Consider the following 20,578-nt stretch of genomic DNA (forward strand, 5'->3'; position numbering starts at 1 on the left):
TTTAAGCATTTCAGTTTATTTTACCTTTAGAGTCATTTATGTTAGAAAAATTTCTCAGTAGCACTTCGTCTTAGCTGATATGTAAAAGCTAGAAAATGACTATATATTTGTGAGATCTTATTAAGTAGAGAATCAGCTTAGTTTTGAAAAAGTAAATACATTACAGATAAGGTATATAAATTTGCTATCCTAATGTACTCCCTACAAAAATAGCTACTATATACAATATAGTTATAAATTTAAAATAAATTTTCCCAGTACAAAGGCAGCATGATCGCATTTTAAAACAACGAACTAGCTTTTTCTTTGCTTCATTATTACTCAAGAAATCCACTGAACATTTTTGCTTCGGTTTCACAGCCATGAAATGTATTACCACCTGTCTTATTCCACTGGTGAGAAAAGCAATTCAAGTTTTTTAAAAAAATATTATCTCCTTTAGATGCAAATGAAATATAGTATATTATTGGTCATAATTACAGTGAATTATACTTAAAATATTGTTGACTAATTTATAGGACCATATTTCAATATAAATTCACTGGTTGAATTTGTTGCATTTCTTCCTTATGTCAAATAACCATACTGCTTGTAATAAGTAAATATTTATAAAGGTTGCTAACGATAAAATAGGAGTAATATATAAAACCAGGTGCTGTTTCTGCCGTTCAGATAGCAATTCTAAAGTATATATAACTTCTAAACCGTAGTTAGAAAGCCTGGTGGAAGTCATATGATGGTCATTCAATTATTTCTGCTTAATATTTTTCCTTAATATGAAAATTATCATATAATGTTTATATATTTTTTTCTTTTCTTCATTATGGAAAGGCTTGCTTTGTGTCTCCATAGCTATAGAGATACTGTTACTATGGAAAGTGCCTATAATTTCACAGCAAGGAGAGAATAAATAAACCCATAATTTAAAGCACCAAATTAAAGCCTGGGAGAACAAAATCATGCCCTTTATGATTGACAGCCAGGTGAGGACTAGTGAGCAGGAACAGACTGGCAGGTACAACAGTAGTGGTGATAGTGATGGTGGCAGCAGGCGGGCAAGGCTCCAATACAATCAGAGAAGCCTTCTGCATTGCTCCTGACTCACAGCTTATTACAACCAGAAGAGAAATGCTTAGGGAATCTGCCAATTCCTTCAGTTCTTACGATGAGTTCAGAATGGAGAACAGGAAAACAAGCCAGTGTAGGAGAGCTAGAGAGGCAAGGTCATCTACACTAATAAAAGAGAAATATGTAAATTGGCCGTCACTCTGCTATACCCACCAGCCAATCAGGATGGGTATGCAAATCAACCCAACAAAGATGGCGGGCTAATTTGCATACACAGGCGTGGAGCGAAGACTGAAGGCTCCGGCCCAAGCGAAGAATGAAAATGACTGAAAACTGAAGAGGCTTGGCATCTCTGCTGCGGCCGGACCAAAGGCCTGGGTCCCAGGTGCCGCAAGAAAACCGGTGCCGGCAGCCAGGGGAAGGAAGGCCTATTGCGCGAATCTTCGTGCATCAGGCCTCTAGTGAGTCAATAATAGCTAAGAAGCCACAAGTAAAGGAGCACAATTTGCCAGGGCAATGCAAGATAGCACAGACACAAGCAAGTTAGAATAGCATATAAAACATGAGGCCAAGGACTCTTGAGACTGATACAATTCCTGCCTCAGATGGAACTGTAGCTAGAACAACACAGGAGAGAGGGAGGGAGGGAGGGGAGAAGGAAGGGAGGGAGAGACTTGCCACCCTGAGAAGCTGGACTGGTTTGGGAACAGATTTTACCCTGCCCTGGGATAAAGAGGAGTGTGCAGGTGTGCACAGGTATGTAGCTGGGCTCCGTTCTTTGTCTCTTGGAGTGAAAGTAGAGACTGGCCACCCCTAGAAACCATGCCTCAGATCTACAGGAATCACTGGGGCTGCCCAGTGATGCTTCAGATGCTGGCATTTCTTTAACCTTTACAGAAAGAATGTCTGCAAGGTGCGAACGCTTTCTATGAGCAATGATGCTGCACTTTTCTCTAGTTGTGGTTTCTCCTGGTATCTCTACTCTTTGAAACCCATCTTTGTAAATAACAAGTTTCAACAGGTTTTGGGGGATTCCATTTCTGAAAATGTGAATAGAAAAGTCTCTGTGTTTGTTACTGCAGCTTAAAGGTTACTGAAGATTCATTATGCTAAAACAATGATATCTTAGCAGGTAACACATCTTTGGCAGCTCTTCAAAGGTGTACTTGGGAATGGAAAAGGAGATTACATAATCATGATGGGTATGATTTGTAGAGTTTCTGTATAATTTGTATAATTTTTAATAGTCTATAGTACCTACACAACAACCTTTATTAGAAACTCAAAATGATAAGTTAATCATATTGATTGAATATTTAAAATTTTAATACTTTTTAAAAATCAAAGTGTTCAGTGTTGCTTTGACAGTCCACTTAAAAGTTTAAGCATCGAATTTAAATGCCATGGAATTTTACCTGAGTTTAGTATATAAAAACCTCCTTGGTTGAGGGTTAACAAAAATAAAAATAAATACACATCCAGGGAATACTAAATATGATTGAGAGGCTTAAACAGGAATACTACAGTATCCAGAATCTATGAGGAAATTTTATTACAGTTGAGATTGTGTAACTCAGAATAATAAGGCTCATTCATATCTAAATATATGAAGATTATTCAAATATACACAGCATGTGAACCACTCAGTTTCATTATTACAAAATATAAAACAAAAAAGATTTAACTGGAAGTGAAAATTAAACCCTAGAACGTGATTCAAAGAGAAGACCTTGTATAACTTTAAACTGTGAACTGTGCTATATGATTTAGAATATTACACTTTGTTGAGGAAAGAAATGAATTTCAGTTTTCCATTTCAGTTAGAAATAAGAAATGAACTTTTGAACATGTATTTACTTTCCAAATGCATAAGTCAAATTGAACACAAATTCTTAAAAATATATATATTTTGTTAATTTTTTACAGAGAAGAAGGGAGAGGGATAGAGAGTTAGAAACATCGATGAGAGAGAAACATCGACCAGCTGCCTCCTGCACACTCCCTACTGGGGATGTGCCTGCAACCCAGGTACATGCCCTTGACCGGAATTGAACCTGGGACCCTTCAGTCCGCAGGCTGACGCTCTATCCACTGAGCCAAACCGGTTAGGGCAGATTCTTAATCTTTTTTAAAAAAAATAAATCTATTTTAATATATTGAAGTATAAGTCTAACCAACTGTCGTTTCCAGTAAGATAATTTTACAAGCGACGGGTTAAATGAAGAGCTCAGTCTGGCTGACAGCAGGTCAGAAACCATTGGCCATCGTCTTCCCTCTGACTCAGTTCTGATTCCAGGATAAAATGACCGCTGGCAGAGGGGGAAGAAGGCCAAAAAGGGGAAGGACTTGAGATACTTCAAATGTCAATGGGACTTGGAAGGGCTGTGAGAGGGGCTGGTGGCCACTCTTCTTCTACCTCTGGCCGCTATATTTCCTTTGGAAACTTGTAGAAGCAGAGATGCCTCCTTTATGAGCACAGCCGCCCGCCCCCCACCCCATCCCGCCCAGACCCCCCACCCAGGGGTTCTCTGTGGTTTTCTGCGATTATATCCTTGTCTTTACATCTTCCTATGTTTTCTTCTACATCTGCATTACATGTTGCCTCGCCATCAATGTCCTCACCAGAATTTCCCCATCTCATGTCATACTTCTCTCTTAGCTCTTGTCCCACTCTCATTTTCTAAGCGATCCTGAATCTTCAAGTGAAAAGCAATAAATTCCTCACATACCAGAACAAACACAGAAATAAAACCCCCACCTTTTTGGACTAAAAGCTACAGAAATTACATTCCTGTGTCAGTGCCAAACTTTTATGCCTAAGAAAAGTATCCGAGACCCACTTTCCCAATATTTCAACTTCAAGCATACATCTAGGTTAAACTAGAATCTATTGCCACTCTCCCTCATAGTATATACCTCGTATACAAATTCAGGTCCTATACAGTTGAATTTAAATGCCATTTCAAAAGGTCATTTGACTTCCAATTGTTTTTAACAGAAACACACACACACACACACACACACACGCGCGCGCACACACACACGCACACTGACAACACAGGTTAACTATTTGTGGACTGTATAAATAACTATAGAGACTGTCAAACCAAATGCAAAGACAGAAAGGCACCTTACACCACGTGCAATGTTTTTTCCCATTCAACATTCGTTAAAACCCTCTTGGGTGCAAAGTATCCAACCAGAGAGAGGGTGGATGAAAAATGAGCCAGACCAGGTTAGCATCTTCTATGCTACGCTTTCCAGTCACCTGGTACTTCTCCATCAAGGCAAGCTTTGTAATTGCAACTAATTATTACCTTATTTGTTCAGGCCTGTCTCTCCTTCCCACTGGCACATTCTTAGCAAATGAGGGGGATCCCAGTTAATACGCAGCCTGGTGTCGGCCACGGAGTAGAAATCCAATCAATATTGACTGAGAAACAGTATGATGTTACGTTGTCAAACACACCGAATAAGGTAGTGAATAAGAGTGTCAGTTAATACACACACAACTTCCTCTAACAGTCAAAAGTTAGAAGAATTTGTCCACTTAGAGCAGCATCAGAGAGGAAAGATGAATGCTGCCTTCGTGTTTTTCACTCTATAAAGACTTCGAGACCAAATAGCTTTCAAAGCCCAAGGGGACAATGAGCCAACACTCCTACTTTTCCATCTGTTGGAGGAATGAGCTAGCGCTACTCCGGGTAGAATTTTGTACTGTTCGGCTAGGGCTTTATTAAATTTCCAGCAAATACCTGCTACTGCCTCTTTGGAAGCCTTCCTAGTAGGTAACTGGAACAGGATTCAATTGAATAAAAGGCAAACAGTAGCTCCATATACCTATTCAGAGTGCATGGAAATTTCATTAAAAATGGCCTTTGCCATTCTAGCCGGTGTGTCTAAGTGGTTAGAGCGTCGGCCCTTGCACCGAAGGGTCTCAGGTCCAATTCCCAGCCAAGGGCACACACCTCAGTTGCAGGTTTGTTCCCTGACCATGGTTGGGGTGCATTTGGGAGGCAACCAGTTGATGTGTCTCTCTTCCATTGATGTTTCTCTCTGTCTGTCTGTCTCTCTCCCTTCCACTTTCTCTCTTAAAAAAAAAAAATCAATGGAAAAAATATTCTTAGGTATTAACAACAACAACGAAAAACAAGCCTTTACCTTAAAATTGCATTTCTGTTTATATGCCGATGCTCAAAAACCTTAAAGCATTTATTTTAATAAAATTAAAAGACTTCTTCTGAATGTCCTACAATTAAACTCAGTATGGAATCAATTATTTAAATACCACATATTCTCTTGTAGTCTTATTATTGTCTGTTTTAGGTTCGTAACTTTTTTAAATTAATAAACCTTATTTTTAGAGCAGTTTTTGATTTATAGATGTTTATAAATTTTAAAGAGGAAAGTGCAATAAATTAAGTTCTACCAGAGAAATATATTAAAAATTTCAAAGGCTAACATTTATCGTATTAGCACAACACAGTTAAAACAGTTAATTATATATAAATATTAGCAATTAAAAATCATTTAAATATGATCTTTATGTTCATAAATCAAATTTCCATTTCTGTACTAGAATGCAAAATAACATTTTGAAACACAACATGAAAAATTCTTGTAACAATCATATTAAAATATAGTGAGTTACAACCAGGTTATAAGGATACCATCAAATAACTATTTCAATATAATATCATTACATAAGGCTCCAATTCCAAAATCGCCATTATAGTTTGTAAAATCAAGATCAGCCGGGTCCAGGGGATTATGTATCTTTAAATTTTTTTGTGTGTTGCACATTTTCGTCTTGACTTTTGTGTATAAGAACACGAGTATTCAAACATAAATGAGATTTAATCCATTTGCCTATAATTTATTTGCTGTAAAAGAAACACCACATTATATGCTTTTGTCTGTTAGTTAAGTAGAAGATACACTATTATTTCCATGATACCAGGGAGTTAATGTTTAATTATCAACACCCATTTGAAAAAAAAGACATTGCTTTGACTCACAGATTTCTTAATTGCTAACAGAGGCTTTTCTGAGCAGGAGCACTGTATCTAATTTATTTTGGTGGATGTGACTTAGCCACTGGATTTCAAACTGGCAAAGCTTTGACTATCTTCACTGTCAGCAGAAAATTCCTCCATCCCTGCTGCTGGAGAATGGTGTTGCTTGAAGTTTTAACAGGGAAAGAAACTGCAGTGAGGCAATTGATACCACTGGTAACTGCTGCTCACAAACTGAAAAAGAAGTTAGGCTGTCAGCAATAAAAATCTATTCCTCGCACAGAACATGAGGTGCCGTCTTCATCACCGTATCTTGCTGGGAATGAAAATGAACTGGGCTGGTTCCAACTTGAGAAAGCTACAGAAAAGCAAAGAGCCCACAACCGGCAATCAGGGGGACCGAGGCTCAACCCCTCCCTGAGGAAGAAAGACGTTAGACCCATTGCAAGAACAGCGGCCACGGCTGGAGTTAGAGCAGGTTCCTCCCTGAAAAACAAAGCCATTGTTCCATTTTCAGAAGAGCTGACTAGTTTAAAGTGCCCTTTCCCTCTGGAACAGGTCACGGTCCACATGTTACTGCAATAAAACGAGTAAGAGAGAAAGAATATATGTACTTTAATGACAACTCAGAGATGAAGTCAAAAGTAACAGAAAAATGCCTACCCGTCTGGCTGAGCTGAGAAGCGCTGCGACTTTTCCGGGAGAGGCCAACAATAGCTACCATTTTGGCCCCGATGCTAGAGCGCCGCTTGTGGCCGGGGCCCAGGGCGCCCACCGCCGTGTCCGACTGGCTGCCCTCGCTCTTCTCCAGCGAGCACATGTCGCCGCTGATGCTGGTGCTCTTGGTCATGTTCTTCCCCGAGGCGCCCACTTGTCGGCTTTGCATTTTGGATGTAAAGACACTGTAGGCCGGTGGATCGTTAAGAGTGAAGACGAGAGTAAAAGGGAAAAGACAGAAAAGGTGTTTTAGAGGAAACATCTGAGATCGAATGGAAGTCTATCACTTATGGGGCATATTTTGAGGATTACGGTTTTTCAAATACCAGGGTCATGAATGGGCCTTCCTCTTCAGGGTGCACCTTAACATGACTATGGAAAACGGACTTATCGTTTCACCTCTGGTGTCAAAGAAGACACCAGTTTGCATGGCCAGAGGAAGAAAAAATTCATGAAAAATCAGTGAGCTGTCCTGCAAGTGAAAAAAAGCTCTGAGGAAGCTGTGTAGCCTAAGGAGGACGTTTCCAAAGCATTCCTCCCCTACTGATTCCCTACTGCCTTTAAAAAGAAATTCGATGGAGTGGGAACATTTTACAAAAAATAGCAAAAATTACAGCATCCGTTGCTCAGAGTGGCCTTTTAAAACAAGTTTTTTCACTTTATGAAAAAACCTAATGAAGTTTATCTAGCAATAGTGAAATCTTCTAACAGGGATTGATGTTTTCATTAGCTTTGAATTAAACATAATTTATTTCACTTCATATAGTTTCATATTTATTGACATAAGTCAATATTAAAAAAGATTTTCCTCTTGCATTCATTTGGCAACGAAAAATCGTTATCCGTTTTCTAGACGGTGGTCAGAAAGCAATCAGTGAGTCCAGGAAGCATGCAAGCTGACTGCTGATCTGCGGGACTGACTCCGTGGATGGAAGTAATCAGAGAGAGGACCTGGATTTTCTCATGATCACTGCCTGGGGTAGGAGGCAGAGTAAGAAGTTAAAGAATGTGGAAGCAGGCTATCCATCTAGCCCCATAAGCCTGGAAGAATGTGAAGGAAGCAGCCTGAATGGCAGAAAGAGGAAGACTCATTTATGGATCACCAATTTTTGGCTCAGTATGAGAAAGTGATAGTTCCTGCTTTACTTTGGTTCTGATCAATCTGAGCACATAACACATAATTACAGAAACAAAATAAAAAATAGAAAACATTAGAAAAAATGTATACATCATTTAAAGGATAGAAATAAGAAAACTGACCCACTGAGGTGAGCTCTTATCTCTATTCAATTTCTTGGTCTTAGTAAACAAAATATTTTTTTCTCTAGCCTAGAGTAAAATCTGCTAAAAGGATAGGACAACTTGTTAATTTTATTAATGTATGTACATTTTCCCCAGATATTTAAGAGGGGAAAGGCTCAATATGAAATTTTTAAAAAATACAGTAAAGTATATTATTTTAACCACCACATTAGTTTCAACAAGAAATGAGGCATAAAGAGAAAGAGAGAGAAGCAAAGAGAACAGTGTATATGCTTCTATAAACCTCAAATCGATCATTTTCAAGCTTGTTTGATTTTGCTATTCTTTAATAAGCAACAAAACCAAAACATTTTAGAGGCATATAAACATGGGCTTGAATCCCAACTTCACTTTTTCTGAAAGAGTGAATTGCTCTACTCTGAGCCCCCGCTTCCTCTAATTTATAAAATTAGAATTTTCCTTCCTTATTTTCAATAATAGAGATAATATGTCTGAAGTAAAAATTCAATGAATAGAAATTACAATAATTATTATTAAGGATATGGGCAATAGATAAAATAAGGTCAAACATGTATTACATACAGAAATAATACTTGCAATTATAAATTTAAAGTGAAACATTTTGAGGTTAAAATGTGTAAAACTGTTTTCATGCAGCCAGCATTATCTAAGGGAGAGTAGACTACACTAGGAGTCACGAATTCCGGTTTGTTCTTTGGCTTTAGTGACTGATCCTGAGGGAGCTGTTTCCCTTTCTGGAGTTTGGTTTCCTTGTTTAACAAGTAAGAAAATGTAAGCAAGCACCAAGCAGAAAGCCGGACATGTGAGCTCCAAAAGCTATTCTCTTCCTCTTTCTCAATATCACCATCATCACCATCATCAACCATTAAGCATCTATTAAACATCTTGAACTGGAATATCTCTAAGGTCCCCTTTAACTAGTGGATGCTTTGCTCCTCTAGATATCTCTTGTTCCAGGGACTCTGAGCAAATAAACGCAGAATGCAACATGAGATTTTCATAGTATGCTGTCATCAGAAAAGGCATGGCATGGCATAGAAAAAGCAGTTTTTGGTTGAGCAAAGGCTTTGAAAATAATAACAAAGGCCCACAGAGTCACAGTAACCTAGTGCTCCTGTTATGTAAGAATTTGTGCCCCAAACATATATTTTCTAAAAAACCCACCTACTTTATCTATCAGGGAAGTCAAAGATACACTCACAAAATATGGCTTACTGGGCCTTCTGATTTCTGCTTTTTAATTTTCATGGTTGGATATAAAGGGCATAAAAAACTTGGCCAAAATCAAACAGGACACAATAAAATACTAAATGGAAATGATAAATCAGCATGTAGGTTAATATCTTAATTAGCATTTGGTTTTAAAGAAGTACACTTCTCTTCAACCTAGCAACTTGGATAATGCATTATCTACCAGAAAGGGTTATTAGACTTTTTGTTAAGATGGATCTACTTTTCATCTCCTTAAAACTTCGAGACCACCAGGGATGAGTTTATAAGTAGTTGCGCTGGAATGCTGTTCTGAGGGAGGGAGGCTGATGTGAGGGTATCACTATTGGCTTATTTTACTGTCCTCAGTGGACGTCACCTAAACTTAAAGCAAACAAACTATCAACCACACATTTTAAAGTTTTCGGGCTCTTGATTTATAGAATACTTGTAAAGACTCTGCAAACATGGGTGTCATTTGGAATGCTCATTGTGCTTAATAAAGCAAAGACCCATTACATTACCAATTACTTTAAAAGACAGAATTTGAAAGGGTCTCGTAATATAATAAATTTCCAATGTTGCTGGTGGTCTCAGTGATAGATCTCTGAGGGGCAATTTGGCAAATATGCTAAAAACCTTAAAAAAATAAGCCGACCTTTTAACCTATCAATTCTATTTTTAGGATTGATCCTAAGGAAAATCTTAGCAATGTGTACAGATTTAGCAAGAATGATTATTTATTGAGAATTGATTACAACAGCAAAATAAACACACACGGGAAAACCCCATAAACGTCCAACTATAGAGGGTGTCTGAATAAGTTATGTTCATCAATAAAATAGAATGTACCTTTGAAAATGCTGTTGTAAATAAATATTTATTGACATAAAATATGTTCCTGACATGGAGAAAGGGAGAGAGGAAGCAGGCATTTGAGCTTACTTTTGGCTGGCACAGATACTAAATGAGGAATTACCCTAACGCTTGGGGACACAGACAAATTCAACTGCCAGAGGCTCTTCAGTGGCACACACAGAGAAACAAAGAAATTCATATAAAAAAAAGAAACATCTCTTGCTAAATTAGGTAGTTCGGGAAACCTGTGCAAGAATATGAATATGAACAGGGAATATGAAGAAAAATAACTTGTCTGTTGAGGAAGTTTTATATTCTTAGGGGGGGAAGTATAAATGCAAAAAGATCTGGATGGAGACACTGAGAACAGCGTCCTAAAGGTAGTTTTAATTTTCTCTGGTTGGTAATTATGCTTTTAAAAAATGTCCTTTTTAAAAATTTTGTTTCCCCCAAAATGAATATAAAAGGTATTGGCAATAAGAAAAAAATTAAAAGAAATAAACAAATGAGACAAATAAAAAGAGCAATCAAAGACCAACACTCCTTTTCCTTTGACATGGGTAAAATCATTCAACACACACAGTTCATACCATAGACCAAAGGTGTAGCACGGCTTTCAAGCTAATCCAGTTTCCTGCACAATAATATTGGGTGTTGATATAGGCTACGCCGTTTCAGAAAAAGACAGAGTTTCTACATTTCTACGTTCTGTCTTATGCACATTTTCTAATTTTTGCTTTATAAAAAAATGAAAAATGATCTATTTAGTATTCTAAAAGTAAAATATGTAAAATTGCCAATGCAAGTGATCTATTTTATCACATCCTTATCGTTATTGAAAGTTGTATCCTGAAAGATTTTTTAAAATAATTCCTTTAAAAAATATATATTTTTATTGATTTCAGAGTGGAAAGGACTGGGAGAGGTAGAAACATGAATGATGAGAGAAAATCATGGATCAGCTGCCCCTTGCACACCCTCTACTGGGGATGTGCCCTGAGCGGAATTGGACCCTGACCTCCTGGTTCATAGGTTGATGTCCAACCAATTGATAGCTATCTCAGCTGGGCTATCCTGAAATATATATTTTTTTTTATTAAAAAGCAAATCTACTTTGTCAATCATTAGGCAAAAGGTAATGAAAGGTGAGTAAAATATTTGTAAATATTTCCCCAAAGACTTAAATAGCATATCAGGGGTTATAGAAGTATGTGATTAAATTAAATGAAGATTACAGGCCACAGGGCTAAAAGTGTTAATTAATAGAGTTGAATGAACAGATCCAAGTATTTGGCTGTTAAGATAAATAGGAAAGACAAATTCTGAGTTTGTGAGTAGTATTGTAAACAAAATATATGGTCATGTCCAAATAAGAATTTCATTATATTCTTGTTTGAGAGCTGGAAGGTGGTTCACCCAAGAAGAGAATTCACCCAAGGTATTAGAGACTGAGGTGATTCAGAATTTTGTGATTAGAGATACTGGGGGCCTAGCAACCAATACAGTGGAGTATGAGAACCAAAGCACAGGAACAGAGAAGACACCTAAGGATGGAAAGGAGACAGCTAACTTGAGAGTAGAATCATTTATATCTTGGGCTAGGAAGTGGTGCTAGAGAGGGCTTGTAGGGTTCAAAAGTTAGGTGACAGTAATAATGGCAGAGCAGGAAAAACCCAATGAGATTGGCTAAGCTCCCAAACATTATAGAACCTTGAAAGGCTTAATTCCTTTTTCCTTCCCTCTGCTGTGTTCCTGGAGGCAGGTGCCAGGAGCTAACTGAATACCTCTCACTACAACTCATACGTGCTTGCACCAGTTGCCAGTCATTGGGTGGCTGTCTGGACTAAAAAGTGCCATTTCTTTAATTCTTTGCTCCGTGTGTGTGTGTGTGTGTGTGTGTTTGTGTGTAATCCAAAGTCCCCCAATTAAAATTTTTATCTATATTAAAAATCCTACTTAGGATTGAATAACCTTTATTTCACTTACTCAAATGATGATCTACAATTTTAAGCTAGTAAGGTAGTGACAATTTATTCAGCCAATGTTTACTGAACACCTACATATACGGGATACAAAACTGTGGGTAGTACCAAACCCTATATATACATGCTCACCTTTTCACATAAAGGAGCACTTTATCGCTTCTCTTTATCGAAATTGTCAGCATCACTAACTTTTGCTCTGTGGGGCCATGATTAAGTAAAATAAGGTTACTTGAATACAAGACTTCCAGGCCATGACAGCCGATCTGATTAAGGAGATGGCTACTAAGTGAGTAATAGAAGGGCAGGTAGCAATATGCTGGATAAGAGTGGTGCCTGTTCTGGGCAGGACAGAGCAGGAAGACACAAAGTTTCATCATGCTACTCACAATGGCACAGAATTTAAAACATATGAATTGTTTATTTCTGGAAATTTCCATTTAATATTTTCAGACCGAGGCTGACTACAGGGAACAAACAGTGACAGTGAAACCGTGGATAAGGAGGCTAAGTATGTGTGGGGGGGCAGGCGGGTGTCTCCTATAATTTTTCTACTTTTCAAATTCTCTTAGGCTTAGGGCACAGTCCCTCACAGAAAAAAATTTATATTTGATTCTTTGGTATATAAGCAGCTCAACAATTTTATATGATCTATTCAAGGCAATAAAATCTGAAAATTTTACCAAGAGATAGAACCTAAATTTAGGTTCTAAGTAAGTCAGACATGGGTTTCTATCCTATTTCTATCATTTAAGAGTTCATGACCTTGATAAGATTTCTTTACCTGTTCTGAGCATTGGTTTTCTCATATCTTTATTATGTACCTTTCTACTTGAATGTAAGCTGCATGGGGCAAGAACATCGATTCTTTTGTTCACTGTGAAATCCCAGGTTTTAAAATAATGCCTGCCACATGGTAAGTGTACAGTAAGGTTGAATAAATGAGTTAATTAATCTAACAAAATAATAACTCTCACAGGTTGTGATGAGGATTAAATGGAAAAAAAAAGACACATGTAAATACAACATTTAGCATATGCTAACTGTTAGCTCTAATTATTATATATGTTTACAATTACATGGGGACTTTGAGGCTTTAGTAAAAATAAACACTTAAACTTGTTAGATTTATTCGAAGCAGCTATTTTACATAAGCAGGGAAGTCAGTGGCCTCAAAGAAATGGTCCTTCAGACTTCATATAAGTGAATAATTAAGATACCTTTGATCATTGCAAACTTGAAAAGATGTATTTCAATGAAAATATTTTTAAGATGATCTTGTTATACATATGATTAATAATGAATGCATATACCAGTAAATTAAACAGACATTTATTATCTATAGATACTGTAGTAAGTACTAAAAAAAAAAGTTATACACTTTTGGCACTAAATGAAATGCTACACACAATTCGGGCAAATAAACTTACTCTTCTGTTTTGTTGGTAAATACTGAGTTAAATGGGAAGTTCTCTTTATTTTACAGATCATCCTCCTGAAAACACTCCCAAACTTAGACTTTCCTATAAGCCCCTTTCTGCCTGGAGAGAATGCCAGTTTAAGTGCTGTATTATTGCTTTAGCCAAATGTTATTAAGACTGGATAAAAATGCTCACTGAGGTTAGAGACATAATGATAGCCAATGACGAGGTCATCAAGAAGGAGTGGACACTTAACCTGGACACACTGTGGCAAAAGTGTTCACATGACACATTACAGTAATATTTTCTCAAGTTTGTGTTGAAAACTAACAGCAATAATAGTCAAGGCTATTATTACTTCCATTACAATTAGCCACTTTCTGAAACTAATATACTTTCATTTTCAAATGAACCTATTCTTCATAATGAAATAATAAAGATGAACAGAGAGTAAGCAATTTGTAAATATTGTGTTTCAAACAGACTTCTCATAGCATATTTATAGGCTACTTCTGTTTTTATGGATATTTATCTGTTATAAGCTCTTTTCCTTTAATAAACATAACCTGCCACTTCTCGTAAACTCAAGTTTGAATGACTAAATAATGAATTAAATGTACAAATGCAAATATAAAACAAGGTATTTTTCTTCACTTCGACATGTCTTATAGTATTCAATTATAAGCCCTTGATAAACATGTGTTGAAATTATGTTTTATATTGTACTAAATCTTACCTAATAATAGACAAAGATGCAAATTGACCATACCTTCACTACACTAACCAGCCAACCAGAGCAATATGCAAATTAACCACCAACAAAGGTGGTGGTTAATTTGCATACATAGGCTCCAAGCAGTGGAGCGAAGCCTGACAGCCCCAGGCCGGCAGAGCAGCGAAAGCCTCACGGCCGCGGGGCCAGCTCCAGCTGGAGCCCGGCCAGAGCGAAGGCCTGGGTGCCGGGTGCCGGAGGAAAACTGGTGCCAGCAGCCAGAGGAAAGGAAGGCCTATTGCATGAATCTCTTCGTGCAACAGGCCTCTAGGATTTTTATAATAAAATTTTTATTAGAAATATTAAAAACAATGTTGCTAATTGATAGTAAATGAAGATCCTAAATTTTTAATTTAAAAATGTACATTTAAAGTGTAACATTTGTTATATTCTACACAATTAAATCCTTGTATTTTAAATCCTTATGTTCCAAAATAAAAATCATAAACCCTCAGAACTTTATGAATGATTATGCTATAGATTATTATACAATGAAACTATAAAATTGCCCAAGATTTATCATTAGTCATTTAAAGTCTAATATATATAAATAAACACAAGTATCCCATATATATATGTATATATATGTGTGTGTGTGTGTGTGTATGTGTGTATATATATATATATATATATATATATTATAAATAGTCGCATATAAAAGTTTAATGGAAAAATGATGAGTTTGAAAGATAGAATTACCAACCAGGTTGTTGCATTAAAAAAGACCAGAACTTTGAACAAATTTGATAGTCTACTTGTTTTAAAATAAAACAAAACTACTGGGTTTCTTTCTTCTTTCCAACAAATCTGTATCCTTCCTAACCAAGATTTCTCAAATCATACTTCTCTCAAGAGAAATAGACAAAGAGCTTGACTCGGAGTATTTTACTCTGTAGAATTATAATTTATGCAGTGTCTAGATCTGCAATGTCCAATACTGTAGGCACTAGCAACATGTGGTTGATGAACAGTTGAAATGCTCCTCATCCAAACTGAGATGCACTGTAAGTACAATGTACACACTGGTTTAGAAGCCTTGGTATACCCCCCAAAAATAAATATTTCATCAATCTTTTTATATACATTAATATTTGAAATGAGAATATTTTGGATATATTGAGTAACATAAAAAGTATATTAAGTTACTCTCACTTGTTCGTTTTTAATTTTTTTAATGTACCTTTTAAAAACTTATATATGTGACTCATATTTTTTTTATTGGACAACGCTGCCTTAGATAACTGGTTTTAAATGGCATAGATAGATTACAGCAAAAATATTTGAAATAAAATGTTTTTTTCCTATGTAAATTATATTTCCCTTTGATGTTAATTATGAAATTAGTGTTGTTCTGTGAATAAAATGGACTAATGCAAAACCTTACAAAGGCAATCAAATGATAACACTGACAAACATTAAGCTTAATATGAAAAATAAAACCTATAGTACAGTTAACATTTAAAACAAAATAAGTTCATTTAAAGTGAAAATATAAAGCAATAAAATAATATTAGCAAATAAATATTATAAAGACAAGGTAGCCGAGACCGGTTTGGCTCAGTGGATAGAGCGTCGGCCTGCGGACTGAAAGGTCCCAGGTTCGATTCCGGTCAAGGACATGTACCTGGGTTGCGGGCACATCTCCAGTCGGAGATGTGCAGGAGGCAGCTGATTGATGTTTCTCTCTCATCGATGTTTCTGACTCTCTATCTCTCTCCCTTCCTCTCTGTAAAAAATCAATAAAATATATTTAAAAAAAAATAAATAAATAAAGACAAGGTAGTCACATGTTCTAAAATGAAGAATTAATTTTTCTAATTTAATGCTTATTTGGGGATATGGATTTCCACTGTGTTGAGGGCAATGACTCCTAATCTTGAACAAAGAATATTTATGATTTGTATATCTAGTAGGAAAAATAATTATCTACTGGGAAGTCAATTGAATTTAACCAGGAGACTCACATTCATGATTTAGCTGCACTACTTACGCTGTAATTGAGTAATTGTTCCTCAGTTACACCATGACATAAAATGGAGATAATATACCCCAACTTTATTCAGAGAGTTGCTACAAGGCTTTCTACTCCTTTATTTCTAGCTCATTTAATCAGGTATCCTTATCCTTCAGTATTATAACTTTGATTCCCACACTTTTTCTCAAATTTTCAGCTCCTTTATCTTACATGTAACTTACATTTTACAGCCCATCATTTCAATCACTCCTTTGCACACACTCTCAACATTTTAGCACCCCTCTTCGTACACATCCAACTGGCAGAACCCTCTGGTGACTCCGATTATGTGCTTCTTCTATGCCTACATCTCAACGTTTGAGCATTGTTGAAAAAAATATCAGTAGGACACACTGATTCGACTATAATTCCCTGTCACTGGCCTTAAAGGTACTCTACACATGCACTTGCCACTCTCCCTACAATAACCACCAGACTCCTTCATGCTACTCAAACCTCACCTTTTGCTTTCCTCTTGGGAGGATAACTTTTCTTTTTATTTCATGGGAAAAATGGAAGCTATCAGAAGAAATGTCCTTATCTTAAAAAGAAGATATAAACACCATATTTGTATCAATGTACACACACACACACACGCACACACACACACACACACACCAATAATCTCTAAATCTAAGTTAGCTGACTAAGCTTTTTTCCTAACTCCAGACTGTCTACCCAATAACCTACTCAAAATAACCACTCAGATGTCACACAGGATTAGGATTTCACAAGTTTGATATGTCCCAAACAAAACTTAATTTTTAAATTAAATATATTCCTTTTAGTCTTCCCTGTTTCAGTAGTTTAACTTTTCACCAAGTTGCTTAATTTGGAAATCCAAGAGGCGCCCTCGACTTCTCCTTTTTCTTTATTCCCACACTCAATCTATCATTACAGCCTCCAGATTCTAACCCTAAAATATATTTATATCCTTCCATGTCTCCCATCCGGGTGTTTACCACTCAAGTCCATGTTACTCTTGTCTACTTTACTGCAATACATCTTCATTGCCCCTGTTCTGTGTTCCATATAATAGCAGCCAGGGTCGTTTTCCTTAAAACATAAATTGGATTATGTCTCCCAACTTCTAAAACTCTTCCATGTCTTCTCATTGTACTTGGGTGAACCCCAAAATCCATAAAATAGAAGTTATCAGAAGAATTTCTTTTTTAATTCCCGACTGTCTGTCTATGAATGACTTGCTTCTGCACACTATCCTATTCTTTCCGCTCCATAACAAACCAACAAATGCCTCTCCTGGCAAATACCACTTCCTCCACAGGAGCTCAGGAACCCACCCTCATTCTCCGAGGTCCTGCAAGTCTGCGTCTTTCTCTTTCATCCCATCTCGTTTTTCGTTACAAACTACTTTTCAGCCTCTTCTAAATTCCTCAAAAATGGCAAGCACTTTTCCACCTCAGGACCTTCACATCTATTGTGCCTCATTTGAAATAATCCTCAGAATAACCTTATGAAAGAGGAACTTACTGTAAGAACAGAAGGATATAAGCGTAGAAAGGTCATGCAGTGCGCCCAAGGTGTCACTGCTAGTAAGGCCTGTATGATTCAAAAACGCATGCTCTTAGCCACCACACTTGACCAGTAATGAAAAGAGCAGGTTTGACAAACTTCAGACTGCATCAGAATAATCCGGTGGAGATATATATATAATCTTTTTAAAATTGATCTCATAGAGGAAGGGAGAGAAACATCAATGATGAGACTCATTGATTGGCTGCCTCCTGCACACTCCCTACTGAGGATCGAGCCCGCAACCCAGGCATGTGCCCTTGACCGGAATCAAACCTGGGACCCTTCAGTCTGCAGGCTGACACTCTATCCACTGAGCCAAGCCGGCCAGGGCATATCTGGAGGCTTATTAAAACAGTTCCCTGTCCCATTGCCAGAGTTTTGATTCAGTGGGTCTGCATCTGTCACAAGTTTGCAGGTGATGCTGATGCTGCAGACCCAGCAGCTAGTTTCTGAGACTCGCTGGCCGGCCTTGCTGAGCAGTACAACTTCCCCATGTGAAAAGACGGCAAGCCTTCATTGGCTGTTCAGAATCACCTACATTTTTGGTATTTTCACTAGCGTAGACAACTGCCGCCAGGTGGCACCAAAATATATCTGGTATCTGGGCAGCGGGGCTCTGGTAGCAAGACTGCACGCCAGCTGGGCAGCTTCGCCCAGGTCATTTCATGAACCTAACGATACGGCAACATCACATTCGACTTCGTGAGTGTTTGGATACCAATTACAATGTGTTCTCAAGGTTTTATTATGTCTCCACTATAAAAGCTCTATTGCAATCATCTGCTCTCTTCTCAGTTTGTCAGTGACTTCAGCAGCCTAGTACCTGATACTTGGCACTAAGTGGCTTTAAGGAAAGAATCATTGAGTAAGTGAATTAAAGAAGTTCATTATATGAATGAATACACCGAGCAATGTAGAGATGATTACATACTAATTTAATTTTAAGCTGCATCTAGTATGTTTCAAAATCATTTTGGTACTCAATAAATATGTATTTGCTGATGAGGAAAATAAAACTTCCTAATAACTATTTTAGAAATACATAGATATGAACCAATTAACAAGCACTACTTGTACATCTACTATGTTTAAGACACGCTATGCTAATCTATACTAATAAAAGGGTAATATGCTAATTAGACCGACATCTTCCGGACGACCTTCCAGATGTCCTTCCTGACAAAGCCAGACCTGGGCAAAGCCGCCCATGGTCCCGGGTGCCCGTGGCCGGCCGGAGGAGGGAAGCCTGAGTCCCAGGTGTGGGGGCTGAAGCAGAGGTGGTTAGGGGCAATCAGGTCAGCAGGGGAGCAGTTAGGGGTGATCCGGCAGGCAGAGGTGGTTGGGGGTGATCAGGCAGGCAGGCAGAGGTAGTTAGGGGAGATCAGGCAGGCAGAGGTGGTTAGGGGCGATCAGGCAGGCAGGTAGAGGGGTAAGGGGCTATCAGGTAGGCAGGTGAGTGGTTAGGAGACAGCTGTCCCAGATTGTGAGAGGGATGTCCCAGAATGGAGAGGGTGCAGGCCAGGCTGAGGCCTTCCCCCCCCCCCCCCCCAACCCCGTACATGAATTAGGTGCACTTGGCCTCTTGTTAAAAATGTAAGACATGATGTTTGTTCTAAAATCACTTCCACGTCTAACCCAATTTGCTAAGTAAAGTGTAAAGACAAAATAGAATCCAAGGCAGAACATAGATGTCAATTAATCCAAAGACTTCAAATAATAGTGATTTGAGATAATAAGTTAAGAAATGCCACTAATATCCCCTGTGCATTTGCACATTGCACAGCAGTCCTCCGTCCCATACAGGCCGTGTGGTTGCCGGGTGCTGCACTCGATTTGCTCCTATGCAGATGCAGAAAGCATTGCACTAATGTGGAGCAGCTTCCTTCTTCCATTTAAGCTAATTCTTCCGTCTTCCAGGAACCACACATTATATTTAGGTTATACCTCCAACCATAAGCAGACGGTCAAAGCGGACAGTGAGATGTCAACAAATGTTTTACTGATTTCTGTTATAAAATCTTATTCTGAAGCCTCAGTTCTGTCCCTCCATAAAAACAATCTAGTCTAGAATGTATTGCTTTGCTGTTCAGTTGTTTGTGTTATTGTGATTAGCATACACTTAAGAATGATTTGGGGGGGGTGGGGGAGGAAAGTATTTTTCTCTCAGCACAGAAATGATTGTATATCAATATTTATTTTTACACTGGCTATTTTTAAAATTTGAGAAAAATAAAATGTGACTTTTGGTACAGTTGTTGATATAATTGTACAGGTCCACTTTGGTTGATAATTGCACATAATAGATAATCAACTTTGGATTTTTTTCATGTGTTTATGTATAAAAACTTCATTTGGAAATTATCTCATTTACTATCTGATTACTATTCCCTCATTTTCTTGTAAAATTTAAAATACTTTTTGAAGACAGAAGATTTTAAAAATTTAGCCATTTTGCATTTTAAGCTTTAAAAATAAGTTTAAATCACTCTATCCTTGGGCCTATATATTAAAATTGGTTTAAAAAAATGCAAGTTAAGCCCTAGCTGGTTTGGCTCAGTAGATAGAGTGTCAGCCTATGGACTGAAGGGTCCCAGGTTCGATTCCCAGTCAGGGCACATGCCCAGGTTGCGGGCTCAATCCCCAGTGTGGGGCGTGCAGGAGGCAGCCGATCCATGATTCTCTCTCATCATGGATGTTTCTAT

At 37.6% G+C, this 20,578-nt stretch overlaps 1 protein-coding gene across 1 annotated transcript in view; it reads right to left on the reverse strand.

Annotated features, from left to right (window-relative positions):
* The window catches only part of RIMS2 (regulating synaptic membrane exocytosis 2), a 353,913-nt gene that overhangs the window by 46,353 nt on the left and 286,982 nt on the right, over nt 1-20,578 (reverse strand). The window contains 1 exon segment of the mRNA XM_070392355.1: nt 6,747-6,985. Coding sequence (XP_070248456.1) covers nt 6,747-6,985 — 239 coding nt within the window.

This window comes from Myotis yumanensis, unplaced genomic scaffold (genome assembly GCF_028538775.1).
Source record: "Myotis yumanensis isolate MYYU_CA2020_CCGP unplaced genomic scaffold, mMyoYum1.0.hap1 SCAF_15, whole genome shotgun sequence".
NCBI classification, from domain to species: Eukaryota; Metazoa; Chordata; class Mammalia; order Chiroptera; family Vespertilionidae; genus Myotis; species Myotis yumanensis.